We start from the raw sequence: 15,028 nt of genomic DNA, 5'->3' as shown, positions 1-15,028 counted from the left end.
CCAAAGAAGATCTTGAATAGCAATGATGAATTCAAATTTGAACCTAAGAAGATCTTGAAGAGCAATGATGAATTCAAGATCTTGAATAGCAATGATGAATTCAAATTTGAACCTGATTGTCACCAGTCCAGAAAGTGCGTCTACATTACAACAGATGAAATTATTTTGTCAACGTGAAAATCACGTGAATAAATGAAAAGACAACATAGCAGGCCCTCACCTCAAAACAAAATCGCTGCAATATTACCACGCTCCCTCCATTACCCACAATAAAAAGTTCTTGGATCATACAGTCTCGATCTGTGGTGCGCAAAATAAACTGATATTTCCCTTCAAGTTGAATGACAAGGAGAAAGAGGCCAGCCACAGAGACAGTCATTGTGAGTGTATGTAGAAGCAGGGAATGCATTGAACGGTTTGATCTGTGGAATCGTGCCACACAGATGGTTGAAGCTCAAATTCAACTGCGCCAGATTCCTCATTTGGGCCATCTTCTGCGGAATGGGTCCCTCGAGTTCATTATGTGACAGATCAAGGAATTCCAGAATTAGCATATCACCCAACGAGTCGGGTATTTTACCACTAAGCTTATTGTTTGAAATGAAAACATAATTAAGGTTTGAAGTCCCATCGAAAAAACTGGGTAATTGGCCTGTGAAATTGTTGAACGATAACTGCAACGAGCGGAGTTTTGGCAGGTTGCCTAACCAGTCAGGGATCTCACCGGACAGGTTGTTTTGTACCAGATCTAGGGTTTCAAGTTGGGAGGAATTGGGAATAAGTGGGATATTCCCAGTGAGTTGGTTTTGGGCCAGATTAATGGTTAAAGGAGATGGTAACTTCATTAAGGACTCTGGGATAGATCCTGTCAATAAATTCTGGTCCAAATACAATTCATAAAAATTAGCGCTCAACAAACCCAGTGAATCTGGAATGCTTCCACTCAAACGATTGTTACTTGCCAACATCTCTGCAAGCAATGACATATTTCCTAGCGAGGAAGGAATCTTACCAGACAGCAAATTATTCGAAATATGCAGCGTCGTTAGCTGCTTTAGATCTCCCATGGAGTCCGGAATGGGACCCGAGAGCTTGTTGTCGTTCAGTGTCAAGATTGACAGCTGAGTCAGATTTCCAATGCTTGAAGGAATGGAGTCAGAGAGCTGATTCGAATCCAAGTTCAAAGAAGTTAAATTCTGCAAATTTCCAATGGATTCTGGAATAGGGCCGGTGAGCAGGTTTGTGGAGAGAGACAGAGTGTGTAGCCTGAGCAGTCGCCCGATGTCAGAAGGAATGGAACCACTGATTTTGTTGTTGTTCATGGAAACAACTTTCAGGGATGAAAGATTAGAAATAGAAGATGGAATTGCACCACTTATATTTTTCCACCTGTCAAGAATAAGGGTTTCCAGATATGAAAGATTCCCTATGGATTCTGATATGATTCCATTCAAGTAGGCAGTACTGTTGCCTGAGTCCAATGGATCCCCATCAAGAATGAGGCTGACTACTCGACCGCTGTCGCTATCACACGTCACACCATTCCACTTGCAGCAATCATTTCCCGTCCATGAATTGAAAGCTCCGCTCGGATCCTTCACGTAGTGGGCTTTGAAATCTATTAACGCAACACGGTCTTGTTCTCCACATTCTGCTGCCTTCTTTTTTCCATGGCATGAGTTTAACGACATCAGTAGTAACGCAGCAACGAATGCTAAGATTTCTGCCCTGGGTTTCTCCATTGCACAGGCAAAGAAATTACAGAGAGTAATCAGAAACTTAGCTTCTGTACAATGGGCTTGAAGTTTATGAAACCCACATTGCAGGAGAATCGAGTAGGTATTTAAAGTCATAAATGGTCTTTCTATTTTTAGGGTTTCATCTTATCTATCCTGTGATAAAGATTAGTATTCATTCAATGCCGAGACTGACTCTTCCTCGGTTACGTAGATTTTCTCAACAAACCACATTTGCAGAAAGCACACGCATCGCTCTCGTTTGCAAGAATATCACGACCCAGGATTGTCTCCATTCCAACTGTGGCGCTCTTGTTTGAACGAATCTCACCACCCTGGACTGTCGAGAAATTTAAAACGCCATGGGGCGTGTTTTCCGGTCTGACAGCCTCAAATATGTTTATCCAAACTATTTAATATTTTTGACTACTTTGTGACTATTTTTATCCACATTGTTTAATCTTTTGACTGATTTGTGACCATTTATCATGAGAGACTTATTACAAATTTAAGGGCCTAGTCTAATTGATTTTCCAGGATATGTTTTTTTTTTAATTAAAATTTTAATAGAGATTTTTAAAGATTTAAGTTTAAATTATTTAATTTATAGTTAGAATCTTTTAACGTGTTGAATTTGTTTATATATTTAAAAATACATTTTAAACCATAATAAATAAATAAATAAATATTTTTTATCTTGAATTTATTTTACTAATTTTAATAAAAAAATTATTTCGTTTATAAATTAAACTACATCAAAATTTAATAATCTAATAATGTTATGATTCCAATTTGATAGTATAATGTTTTTGCCAAATTTAATTCGGTACTAAAATAGTTATATTAAACACATTAATTTCAATTGAGTTGATACATCAAAATTTAATAATCTAATAATGTTATGATTCCAATTTGATAGTATAATGTTTTTGCCAAATTTAATTCGGTACTAAAATAGTTATATTAAACACATTAATTTCAATTGAGTTGATTCACTCCGACTTATTTTTTGGGATTTTGGTATTTAAACGAATTACTCTCTTTATTTATATATATATATTTATTTATTTTTATTTTAATTATAAATTATTTTCAAAAATATTTACGCGTCATATTGATATTCGTTAAACATAACCCACTTTCAAAAAAAAATCATTAATAATAATTTCATTTTCTTAATTAATTTAATACATATACAACTCATTTCCCACTGAAAAGGTGCCGATCTCATTATAATCCATCTCCCATCACCTTTAGGATTTGTCATTATGATTCATTTCCCGTATCTTTAGGATTTCGACGGCAGACTTGTACGGTCACTCATTATGTTACACGAGAGTTCAAAGTTACACGAGAGTTCAAAGTAGTTTTTTGAGTTTTTTTTTTCATAATTATATTTATTTAATTTTTTACTTATTTAATATAGATATTAAAAGAGTTGTCTTAGTGTGATTTTTTGGAGTTTCTGGTGCCAGAATCCAGTGGAACAAATTATGGTGAAATTTTGATTTGGGTTATTTAAACTAGTTTTTTGACTATATATATGAATTCAGCACCCTGGAAAACCTCTAGGGCACTTCTATTATGCAGGTTACCCATCGAACTTGTGATTTCAATGAATCCGAAACTAGACCAGAAAAATCCACCGGAAACAGCTTTCAAAAAGTCACACTAAAGACAACTCCGATATTAAATATTATTTTTGGGATTTAATTGTTTTAGGTAAGTCATTTGTTTATGATTATTTTTATGAGAGGTAGTCCTAAATGACTAGTTTTTCATGATTTTTAAATAGTCTTTTAGTATTCATTGCATCAGATGATGCTCATAGGGGTGAAGAAGTGGGATTGAAACTAGTGAAATTAATCACATAGTGTCAATCATCACTTCCAAGGCTTGAACCCCGTAACCAGGACTTCCTAGGAGGTCATCCATCCTAGATCGCTTGTGGCTCAAGTGCGCTTAACTGTGGATTTTTCCCCACAATCAAGCCCACTTAGGTCGCTACCCCATTTGCAAAACCTTAGCAAGTATTATGCCTCATGAACCATTCAAGTAGAGTTCCCTTCACTTTTTTGAATTTAAGTATTGGGGGGTTTTTGCACTGCATTATATTAAATATCATTTGGGGATTCAACTGCGTTAAGTAAGTCATTCATCTATGACCATTTTCATGAGAGGCAGTCGTAAATGACTAGTTTCTCATGATTTTTGAATAGTCCCAATGCAATGAGTGCTAAATGGACTGTTCAAAAATCACTAAAAACTAGTCATTTAAGAATACCTCTCATAGAAATAGTCATAAATGAATGATTTACTTAACACAATTGAATCCCAAAAATAATATATGATATAATGCACTGCGAAAACTCTTCAATATAGATACTAATACCTATTTTCTTGTTTTTTTAATTTCAAAAAAATAATTTTTTTATCAAATTTAAATATTAGTAATAAACTATTTATATATTTATTTAAAATTTATATTTTTAAATAATTAATAAAAAATTAAAATTACCAATATATGAATAATTATTGGTGATATGTTTCTATATGTTCATAATTTTTAGTCAATGCTGATGTCATCTAATTGTCCATAACACTCAAGGACTTGATCTTGATCTTATTTTGAGATTAACAAAGGAAACCAATAGCCAAGGAGTTCATGATCTTATTTCAAGGTTAACAAAAGATTAACATTTTGATCAACTTACTCTTATAATTTAGATATAATATCATCATGATATATGATATATAATATAATATATTATATATATATATATATATAATATCATCATGTTTTTTTCCTCTGAAAAAAAAACTTACTCTTATAATTTAGATATGAAATTTTCATATATTTTAGAGGCCATGTGAGTGGTTGCAAGTTAATGAGGAATTTTTTTGACATATTACTAACTAATTTCCCACTGAAAAGGTATCGATCTCATTATAATCCATCTCCCATCACCATTAGGGTTTTTCATTATGATTCATCCCCCGTCACCTTTAGAATTTTTCATTATGATTAATTTCCCGTATCTTTAGGATTCTCACGGCAGACTTGTACGGTCACTCATTATGTTCCGAGAGAATTCAAAGGAGTTAATTTTTTTTGTTTTTCTTTTTAATTCATAATTATATTTATTCAATTTCTTACTTATGTACAATGTTGATATGAATATAGTGTTTAATTATTATTTTTTTAATTTAAAATTAATATTAATTCTTCTATCACTTTTAAATATTAATAATAAATTATTTATATATTTATCTGAAATTTATATTTTTAATAATTAATAAAAAAATAAATTTCCAATATATTTATAATTATTAATAATATTTTTTATATGTTTATTAATGGTACAGCTTAAAAGCATGTGTTTTTTCTTAAAAGGTTACAGGTTCAAATATGTATGCTTTCATAGACATAGTACTTAAATTATTACGCAAAGGCGAATCCCTTGTTCCATAAACAAGGGGGTCTCATACACAAATGTGGTATCTGGCTTGGTCGTGACCTTAAAATTGGACAATAATGATAATAATTTTAGTCAATGTTGATGTCATCCAATTGTCCAAAACACTCAGACTTGATCTTATGTTGAAGTTAACAAAGGAAAGCAATAGTCCAGGACTTCTTGATCTTATTTCAAGGTTAATAAAGGATTAACATTTTGATTAACTTACTCTTATAAGTTCAAGTGGATGGCACCTAAATTTTTTACAGACTTCTGACTATATATGATGATGTATATATTTTAGTTTATTTATGCACATCACCCTATGAGGTGTATATATATTTTGAACTCTATACAGTGTCATCCTGCGTGATGATTTTTTTATTTTTGATACAACCATTCGCAGGAATGGAATTGTAGATACTCTGGACATATTCCAAAATGACAAGAAACGCATATGCTGCCAAGCATATACTATATGTAATTTTTCAATATCAATGAAATATTACGATTTTTCCATGGGAAAAAACAAAAAACAAAAAACAGGAAAAAAAAACAAAACAAAACACAAACAAAAAACAAACAAACAAACAAACTTACTCTTATAAGTTAAATTAAAGATATGAAATATTTGATATATTTTAGAGCCCATGTGGGTGGTTGCAAGTTGATGAGGATTTTTTTTTAATGACATTAGCATTAATAAAAACTTGAAAACATAATAATGTGTTAACTGAGGGAGATTTGTGATACTTTCAAAATGAATTTGAATATAGAATAAGAAGTTGAAATGAAGGAAATAAAATTAGCTTTTGGAATATAATTTTTTATTTATAGAATTTACATATGACTATGTAAACGTTGAGTTTTTATAACAATGATATGTTGCTTTTAATGCAAAATATAATGCATATTTTTTTCATTGGTGGTGGTATTGAGTACCTTAAATTTGGAATTTCCTTATAAAAACTTGTAGAATTGTAGAGAACACATTTTTTAGTGCAAGGCTACTTTTTTAAAATTTACAATGTTAATGTTAATGAAAGTCATTGCTATTATCTAAAAATCCATTACACAATGTTACAAGTGATTGTTGCAAAAACATCATGAATCTATTAAGATAAAGGTTCCCTAAGGTTATTAGTTAGCAACTTGAAAATGATGTCATTAACAATATAATGTGGGGTTTTCCCTATTCACACTAATCTAGAGTTCAATGTTTGTTCCTTTGACATTCTGTTATGAAACCAGCTCACAAAAAGATAGAAAAGAGAGATCCACGCCTTAGAATTCTGCCACTTCGAGGGGGCAACCTCCTTTACATTACATAAATGAACAATTCTTGGATGATTCAAATGACAAAACCTCCTTTCTATATATAGGAGTCTATGGAGTCACAATATAATCCAGCCGACCTAACAATAATAATATAAAGCCACAAAAATAATAATAGAGGGATTCTATGGGCACATTAATAACAATATGGGGGTAATGGGGCACAACAATATAAATAAGGGGTATAACTACAATAGTAATGGGGTAATCACTAGTATTATAGGGACCCAACATGCCCCTCTCCTTCAAAAAAGTGTTGTCCTCAACGTTTGAGTAGTTCAGGATAATTCTGCATAAAATTCTCATCCTCCCATGTGGAATCTTCAGCGGATAAGTTCTTCCACTTGATAAGGTACTCTGAAATTGATCGATTTCGTAGCTGTCGAGTTCTTGTTCCTATAACTGCTTCCGGTTCCAGTATAACTTTTCCTTCCTCGTCAAGTTCTGGCAATATTGTTTGAACTGGGAGCTTGTCGCCTATAACCTTCTTTAAGCATGAAACATGGAAAACTGGGTGCAATCGAGAAGCTGCAGGAAGCTCCAATTTGTATGCCATAGTACCAATCTTTTGCAACACCTTATACAGACCATAATACTTTGGTGATAATTTATTATCCTTCTTAGCTTGCTTGAGGGACATTTGCTTATATGGTTGTAGCCGTAGGAATACCCAATCACCTACATCAAAACTTCTTTCACTGCGATGTTGATCTGCCTGTTGTTTCATTCTATTCTGTGCCAACGCGAGGTTATCCTTTAAGAGTTGGAGGACTTGTTGTTGATGTTCGATGTGATGTTCCACTGCCTGAACCTTAGAATTTTCTCTTAAATATGATGTGATGGATGGTGGTTGATACCCATAAAGTGCCATAAATGGGGTAATTTTTGTTGCTGTATGAAGGAAGTGTTATACCACCATTCAGCCAGAGGCAACCATTTGACCCATTGTGTTTGTTTATCAGATACAAAGCAACGAAGATATCCTTCCAAACATTTGTTTACTATCTCAGTTTGCCCATCAGATTGAGGATGATAAGATGAGCTATGAGCTAACTGAGTACCAAGACAAGAAAATAATTGTGTCCAAAAATTTCCAGTGAAAATGGGATCTCTGTCACTTACAATAATCTTTGGGTTTCCATGTAGCTTTTGAACTATTTCCATAAATGCAGTAGAAACTGTACTGGCTTTAAATGGATGTGATAATGCACAAAAGTGTGCATACTTGGTAAGTCTGTCAACTACCACCATGATGACACTCTTTCCCTCAGACTTGGGTAAACCTGTGATAAAATCCATTGATACCTCCTCCCAACGTTGGCTTGGAATGGATAAAGGTTGTAATAGACCCGGTGTCTTAATTGTTTCAACTTTATTTTGTTGGCAAACCAAACATTCTGCCACAAAATTTTGAATATCTGATTTAAGGCCATCCCAAAAAAATTCCTTCTTAACCCTGTGGTAAGTTTTTAAAAATCCTGACTGCCCTCCTAAGGGAGAAGTGTGCAATTCCATAAGAATCTTTTGTTTTAGCTGGGAATTCTTACAGAGGTATAAGCGATCTTTGTACCATAACGAATCATTTTTCCAGCTAAATGTATCAGAAGTACTGGAATCTTGTTGTATCTTTCGAATAAGTGCCCACACTTCTTCGTCATTCTTCCATTCCTCCCTTGCTTCATTTATCCAATCTGGTTGGATGATAGAAATAGCGCACAACAATGCTTCCACATCCTCATCCTTCCTTGAGAGTGCATCTGCCACCACATTTTGCTTCCCTTTTTTGTAGATGATTTCAAAGTCATAACCCAACATCTTTGTGACCCATTTTTGTTGCTCTTCAGAGGATAATCTTTGTTCTAAAAAGTATTTAAGGCTATCATGATCTGTTTTTACCTTGAAGTGTCCTTCCCATTAGGTAGGGTCGCCATTTCTTAAGTGCATGGAGTATTGCCAACATTTCCTTCTCATAAATAGCTTTGCTTAGAAACTTTCCCTTGATTGGACGACTTTCAAAAGCAATGGGTCTTTCATCTTGCATTAGAACAGCACCAATTCCATTTCCTGAAGCATCACATTCCACAATAAAGGTTTTTGTGAAGTCCGGTGTAGCTAAGACCAGTGCTTGGCACATTTCCTCTTTAAGATGTTAAAAGGCCTTTGTTGCTTCCGGAGTCCATGAAAATGCATCTTTCTTCAATAATGTCGTTAGAGGTGCTGCTATTCTCCCATAATTCTTAACAAACTTGCGATAATACCCTGTCAACCCAAGAAATCCGCGCAAATGCTTTATGGATGTGGAGATTTTCCATTCCTTAATGGCTTTAATTTTGGTAGGGTCTACCTTAACTCCTTCATGAGATACAATATGACCCAAATATTCCACCTCCTGGACTCCAAAGAAACATTTGGATCTTTTGGCATATAATTATTTCTCTTCCAATAGTTGTAGCACCCTGTCAACATGTTCAACATGATCCTTCCAAGACTTGCTGTAGATAGTATATCATCAAAAAATACTAACACAAATTTTCTAAGGAATGGTTTAAAAATTGAATTCATCAAACCTTGAAATGTTGAAGGTGCATTGGTAAGGCCAAAAGGCATGACCAAAAATTCATAATGACCCTCATGAGTTCTAAATGCCGTTTTCGGAATGTCTTCAATCTTCATTCTGATTTGATGATATCCTGAACGAAGATCCAACTTGGTGAAGTAAATTGATCCATGCAATTCATCCAGTAATTCATCAATGACAGGAATGGGAAACTTATCTTTAATAGTGAGCTTGTTGAGCTCCCTATAATCCGGACACATGCGCCATGATCCATCCTTCTTGTGAACCAATACTACTGGAGCAGAGAAAGAACTTTGACTCGGTTGAATTATACCAGCCTCTAGCATTTCTGCAACCATACGTTCAATTTCACTTTTTTGGACATAGGGATATCTGTACGGCCTGATGTTTGGAGGAACACTTCCTGGAATCAGATGAATAGCATGATCATGATCACGCATAGGTGGGAGACCTTTGGGAGTCTCAAATACCTTGGAATGATTGTCCAGGACTTTTTGGAGATCTGGAGAAATAGATGATTCTAATGTGGAAACATCTAGCGAACATAATTGTGCAATTACACCCCTTTGCTCCTTTTTTAGAAGCTTTGTCATACCATTAGAGCTGATTATCTTTCCTGGTTTCCCTGCAATACCCCTTAATTCAACTTCCTTTCCTTCCACAGAAAATTTGATGAAAAGTTCTTGAAAATTAAAAGCTATTGTACCCAAGGATTGTAGCCATTGAACTCCTAGTACAACATCAGCACCTCCCATTGGAATGGAAAGCATTGGGCTAGTCAATACATATTCTCCCATGGATAGCTTGATATTGTGGCACTTTCCAGAGCAATTTATTGTTCCTCCATTTGCAATCATCACTTGACACTCTGGTGCTGGATATATGAAGCAATTCAATGCTTTTGCTACCCTACAATGAATAAAATTGTGGGTGCTTTCTGAATCAATCAACACTATCACCTTTTTCTTCTTGATTTGTCCTTCTATCTTGATGGTTTGAGGAGTGGTAATTCCCGCCAATGCATTACAAGATATGGTTGGATTTATTTGTTCTTCATCTAGGCTTTGTTCCTGGAGTATATCTTCTTCTTTTGACCTTTCTTGCTCCTTTTCTTCTTCCTCTTCACAATCTATGTAGAATAATTTCTTCTCAGCACACTTATGACCTTTAGTGTATTTGCTATCACAACTATAACAAAGCCCTTTTGCTCTTTTTTCTTCCAATTGTTGTGGTGTCAACCTTATAGGTTGTGGAATACTAGGGGCAACTGTCATTCCGTCTTTATAGTTGTGAGTGGTATGCTTCCTGGTTTCCATAATTTTGCTTTCCATTTTTCTTGCTAACCTGAATGCCTTCTCTAATGAATCAGGTTCCTAAAGTCGAACATCATGTTGGATATTATCCTTTAAAGACCCTATGAACACATCAATCCTATGCTGCTCTGGAATATCTTTTACCCTTATGTTCAATTTTTGGAACTCCTCAATGTGCTCCATTATTGAACCCTTTTGTTTGAGACTTATCAATTGGCTAAAAAAAGTGTTGCTTTTTGTATCCTCATAATGTGCTATCAATTCTTCCGTAAAAATTGCCCAAGTGATAAATTGTTTACGAGAGCAAAGCCATTGATACCATACAAATTGATTTGGTTCCAAATATAAAGTTGCCATACGTACCTTTTGTGTGTTTTGCACATTATTGAGATCGAAGAACTGCTCCATCTGTAATATCCATGTGGCGGGATCCTTGCCATCAAACTTCCTCATATCGATTTTTGGAATATGGTGGGTCTTCGATCCAACATTAGAATCTATGGAATCATGATTAACATTACTTTTTTTCACATCATGAGCTTCCTTTACAACCTTTTCACCATTAGTAAGTATCTCTTGTAGAAAATTTGTCAAATCTGTCTTCAAATCTGCCATGTCTGTCTTCAAATTTGCCATGTCTTTCTTCAAATCTGTCTTCAAATCTATCTTCAAATCGTCTATCTTAGCTTCCATGCCCTTTATCTTAGATTCCACACCATTTATCTTAGCATCTGTTAGCTTTTGTGAGCGTGACATTTGTTGCACTTGTTCTTGTAATTTTGATATGTCATGTAGCATTTCTTCCTCTTCTTCATGAGTCATGCTAGAGCTTTCAGGTTCCTTACTAGGTGTTTGCATTTTCTTTCCTCGGGGCATCAGTTACCGATAATAATGCTTTACTAGGCCCTTTGAATTCCTTCAAACCAAGCTTATGCAAAAATAAAAAAATAAAAACTACACACCTTTTTTTACTTTATAGAAGTCTGATATTGAATCTGATGTATCTCTATAATTTCGAATCATCCAGTTCTGAAATTGTGACCTGTAGTATCCTTCTGTGTCCTCTTTCCAATGCCACTAGTCTGAACCAAATTGGATTCTCCAAGAAAGAGTTATTCACAATCTCCCGCAGTGACCTGATTATAGCCTAGTTCAGTAGAGCGAACTTCTATGAAGTGCCACGTGTCACTGTTTCAGCCTTTGACTCTGAAAAATATATAAAAGAAAACTAAAGTCCGTCCTCTTTCTGTGTCTTCTTACGAAATTTCAATCCGATGCTCAGAAAGAAAGTTATGACGATTTTCCCCAGGTCACCTGTTTTGAGTGTAATTCAGGAGTCTGCAAAAAGACCAACTTCCTGAGATCATATCTCCGAAAATATCGCGCGAAAAGCTCTGAAATTCAGACCCAAGGTTCAGCGCGATTTCTTCTCAAATGGGTTTTTTTGCGACTTCTGAAACGTCACAGAAAAAATTTATAGCGAAAATTCCACGATGACCTGTTTGGAGCAGCGAAACCCTAGAATCCAAAGCTCTGATACCAAATGTTATGAAACCAGCTCACAAAAATATAGAAAAGAGAGATCCACGCCTTAAAATTCTGCCTCTTCGAGGGGGCAACCTCCTTTACATTACATAAATGAACAATTCTTGGATGATTCAAATGACAAAACCTCCTTTCTATATATAGGAGTCTATGGAGTCACAATATAATCCAGCCGACCTAACAATAATAATATAAAGCCACAAAAATAATAATAGAGGGATTCTATGGGCACATTAATAACAATATGGGGGTAATGGGGGCACAACAATATAAATAAGGGGTATAACTACAATAGTAATGGGGTAATCACTAGTATTATAGGGACCCAACACATTCATGTCGATCCATAAACATGATAGATCCACATGAAAAAACATGATAAATATAATTAAATCATGACTATGGAAAGTATAGGCTATGAATGGGAAGGTTATGGAATCAAGGTAATTTATGGATGGTTACTCAGAAACTCCAAGGCTCCATCATATTCATTCAATGATCCACTTCCATTCAATGATCCAACCACTATGAACATTTGAAAAAAATTAATTAAACCATTCTTGGGTTACCAATTGAAGGAGTAGAAATATGTTGTAATGCTACCAAAATATAATTGGAATTCACTCAAATGTTTGATTGCATGCACATTGTGAAATTGCAAGCTTTCACCATTGAAAGACTTGGTAAGCTTCTTTGAAAGGGGAGAAAGAGATAGAAAAAGAAGGAGAGAAGAACCTAATAAGTCTATTGAACTGCAGCGAAATTTCTTAATATGGAACCTAAATAGAACCCAAACCCACCATCAACAAACCAAAATCTAGAACAACCAAAGAAAAACCAAGAACCAAGAAATCTAAATGATGAAATTGATTCATCCTTGGTTACATTGAGGTCATTGATAGAAAATCCCCAAAAACTAGAGAGTCATCATGATTTTATCTTGCAACATCATTAAACTCAATTGTATCATCCATCTCCATTTCCTAATGCTAGTTAACTATTTTTTCTAATTACAAGGCTATAATGTATGAACACAATAGAACTAGTCTAAATATAGACCAAATCAAAGACCTAAACATTACTAAACAATATTTTTTGTCTTTCTTTGTTCACCCAAGAAACAACCAACCTTTACTAGTTAACAAAAGATGCATTTGTATGGACTAGTGCATCTACCAACCATTTCAAGTCAATTAAATGGATAGGTGGTTTATGGTATTTGATAAACCTCCTTGTAATAGTGGAGGAGATACTTATATATTTCTTGAGGAAGTTATGGGTGGAGTTTTAGTTCAGTCTCCATGTTAACTACTTTAATATGGGAGAAATCTAGGAGATGGTCATGGGTTTACATAAGATAGACAAAATGCTAGGCACAACCTAGCACTAGGTCCTTGTCCACCTAGATGAAGGCCTAAACCCCATGCCCAACATACTCTAGTAGTGGATAACATTATGGAAATCTAAATGTAAATAACGAATCATACCCTAGTGTAGGATGACATCTTGATAGCATCCTCATGTTAGGAACCAAGTAGTTGATGTTGCAGGAGGGGATGAACCATCCAACATTGCAGCAAAATTCAACCAACAGAGACCATATAGAGGATCAATTAAGCCTGATAGGTGTACAAGTTGCGAAAATTCTTGCTATATGTAGATGGAGGGTAGTAGGAAATAAATTTTTAAGGGGGGGTGGTTGTGGGGTTATTATCTTGACCATAATTTTTTGTAGTTGCGATGCCATGATAACACTCCCCCCACCCCTATAGTTGTATCAGTGCTAATTGTGGTCATTGATGTTGCAAATGTGGCCATTGATGGGACAACATGCTATAGTGCTCACTTCACCATAGGTAAATATTGCATCCTCATTACATAGATGCAAATTCAACTTAGAAATCTTACACTTCAACATCAAATAATGGAAAAAACTAAAAATGTTAAAAATGTGCATTTTGAGTGTGTCAACCATATATATGTATATGTGTGTGTGTGTGTGTATGAGAGACAGAGAGAGAGAGAGAGACATATGGGACAATTTTGAGTGTGTCAATCATATATATATATATAGATATATATATATATATATATATATATATATATACACACACGACACACTCAAAATTTTCCCAAATGTAATTTTTTAACAAAATGGCACAGCGTGCTCAATATAGAAAATGACACCACCTGCGTAAACATGGAAGTATGGCATATGGTGACATATGGTGACATACATAGAAAATGGATCCAATATACAAATGAAATCTCATGCCCAACCATGATCATCAGGAATATGATGTCATATAAACAAAATGGGTCTCATTGGCCACTCACTAACAACTTTCACCCTCTCCACGATCATTTGCATACTAGGATTCAATCTTTCTCCTCTTTTTTCTTTTTTTGGCTAAATCGGGATAGGATTTGAACGAGTTACCTTTTCACAAGGAGTTCCTTAACAATACACCCATTCATTAACAATTAAAAGCCCCATGAGTTGATATTTATCTCTTACTAGAAGAAGGAGATTATGTTTCTTTTCCTTTTGGTGTGTGATTCATCTACCTAGGGATTGATAAAAGAAACAACATTCTCATTAGAATTTTTTCCACAATAAATTACACACTTTAAAACTAATAATTTATAATTCAAGCCCAAGAAACTCAATGAAGATGATATAATTAGTCACGAGGTTGTCATCCTCGTCTTGACCATCATTTTTTGTAGTTGTGATGCCATGATAACACTCCCCCCACCCCTATAGTTGTATCAGTGCTAATTGTGGTCATTGATGTTGCAAATGTGTCCATTGATGGGAAAACATGCTATAGTGCTTAATTCACCATAGGTAAATATTGCATCCTCATTACATAGATACAAATTCAACTTAGAAATCTTACACATCAACGTCAAATAATGGAAAAATCTAAAAATGTTAAAAATGTGCATTTTGAGTGTGTCAACCATATGTGTGTGTGTGTGTGTATGAGAGAGAGAGAGAGACATTTGGGACAATTTTGAGTGTGTCAATCATTCATATATATATATATATATATATAT

The 15,028-nt window shown here is 34.5% G+C and overlaps 1 protein-coding gene across 1 annotated transcript; it reads right to left on the bottom strand.

Moving 5' to 3' along the window:
• Positions 1–248: 248 nt before the first annotated feature.
• LOC149197463 (uncharacterized) lies at positions 249–1,803 on the bottom strand. The gene has a single exon (XM_089405852.1). It carries the CDS (start codon positions 1,740–1,742, stop codon positions 333–335), a length of 1,410 nt encoding a protein of 469 aa, XP_089261978.1. The 5' UTR covers positions 1,743–1,803; the 3' UTR covers positions 249–332.
• Positions 1,804–15,028: the final 13,225 nt, after the last annotated feature.

Source organism: Pinus tabuliformis, chromosome 2_2, assembly GCF_031772625.1.
Source record: "Pinus tabuliformis cultivar Carrire ecotype Pingquan chromosome 2_2, CPIR1, whole genome shotgun sequence".
NCBI lineage: Eukaryota > Viridiplantae > Streptophyta > Pinopsida > Pinales > Pinaceae > Pinus > Pinus tabuliformis.
This window is presented reverse-complemented; position numbering and strand designations above follow the sequence as displayed.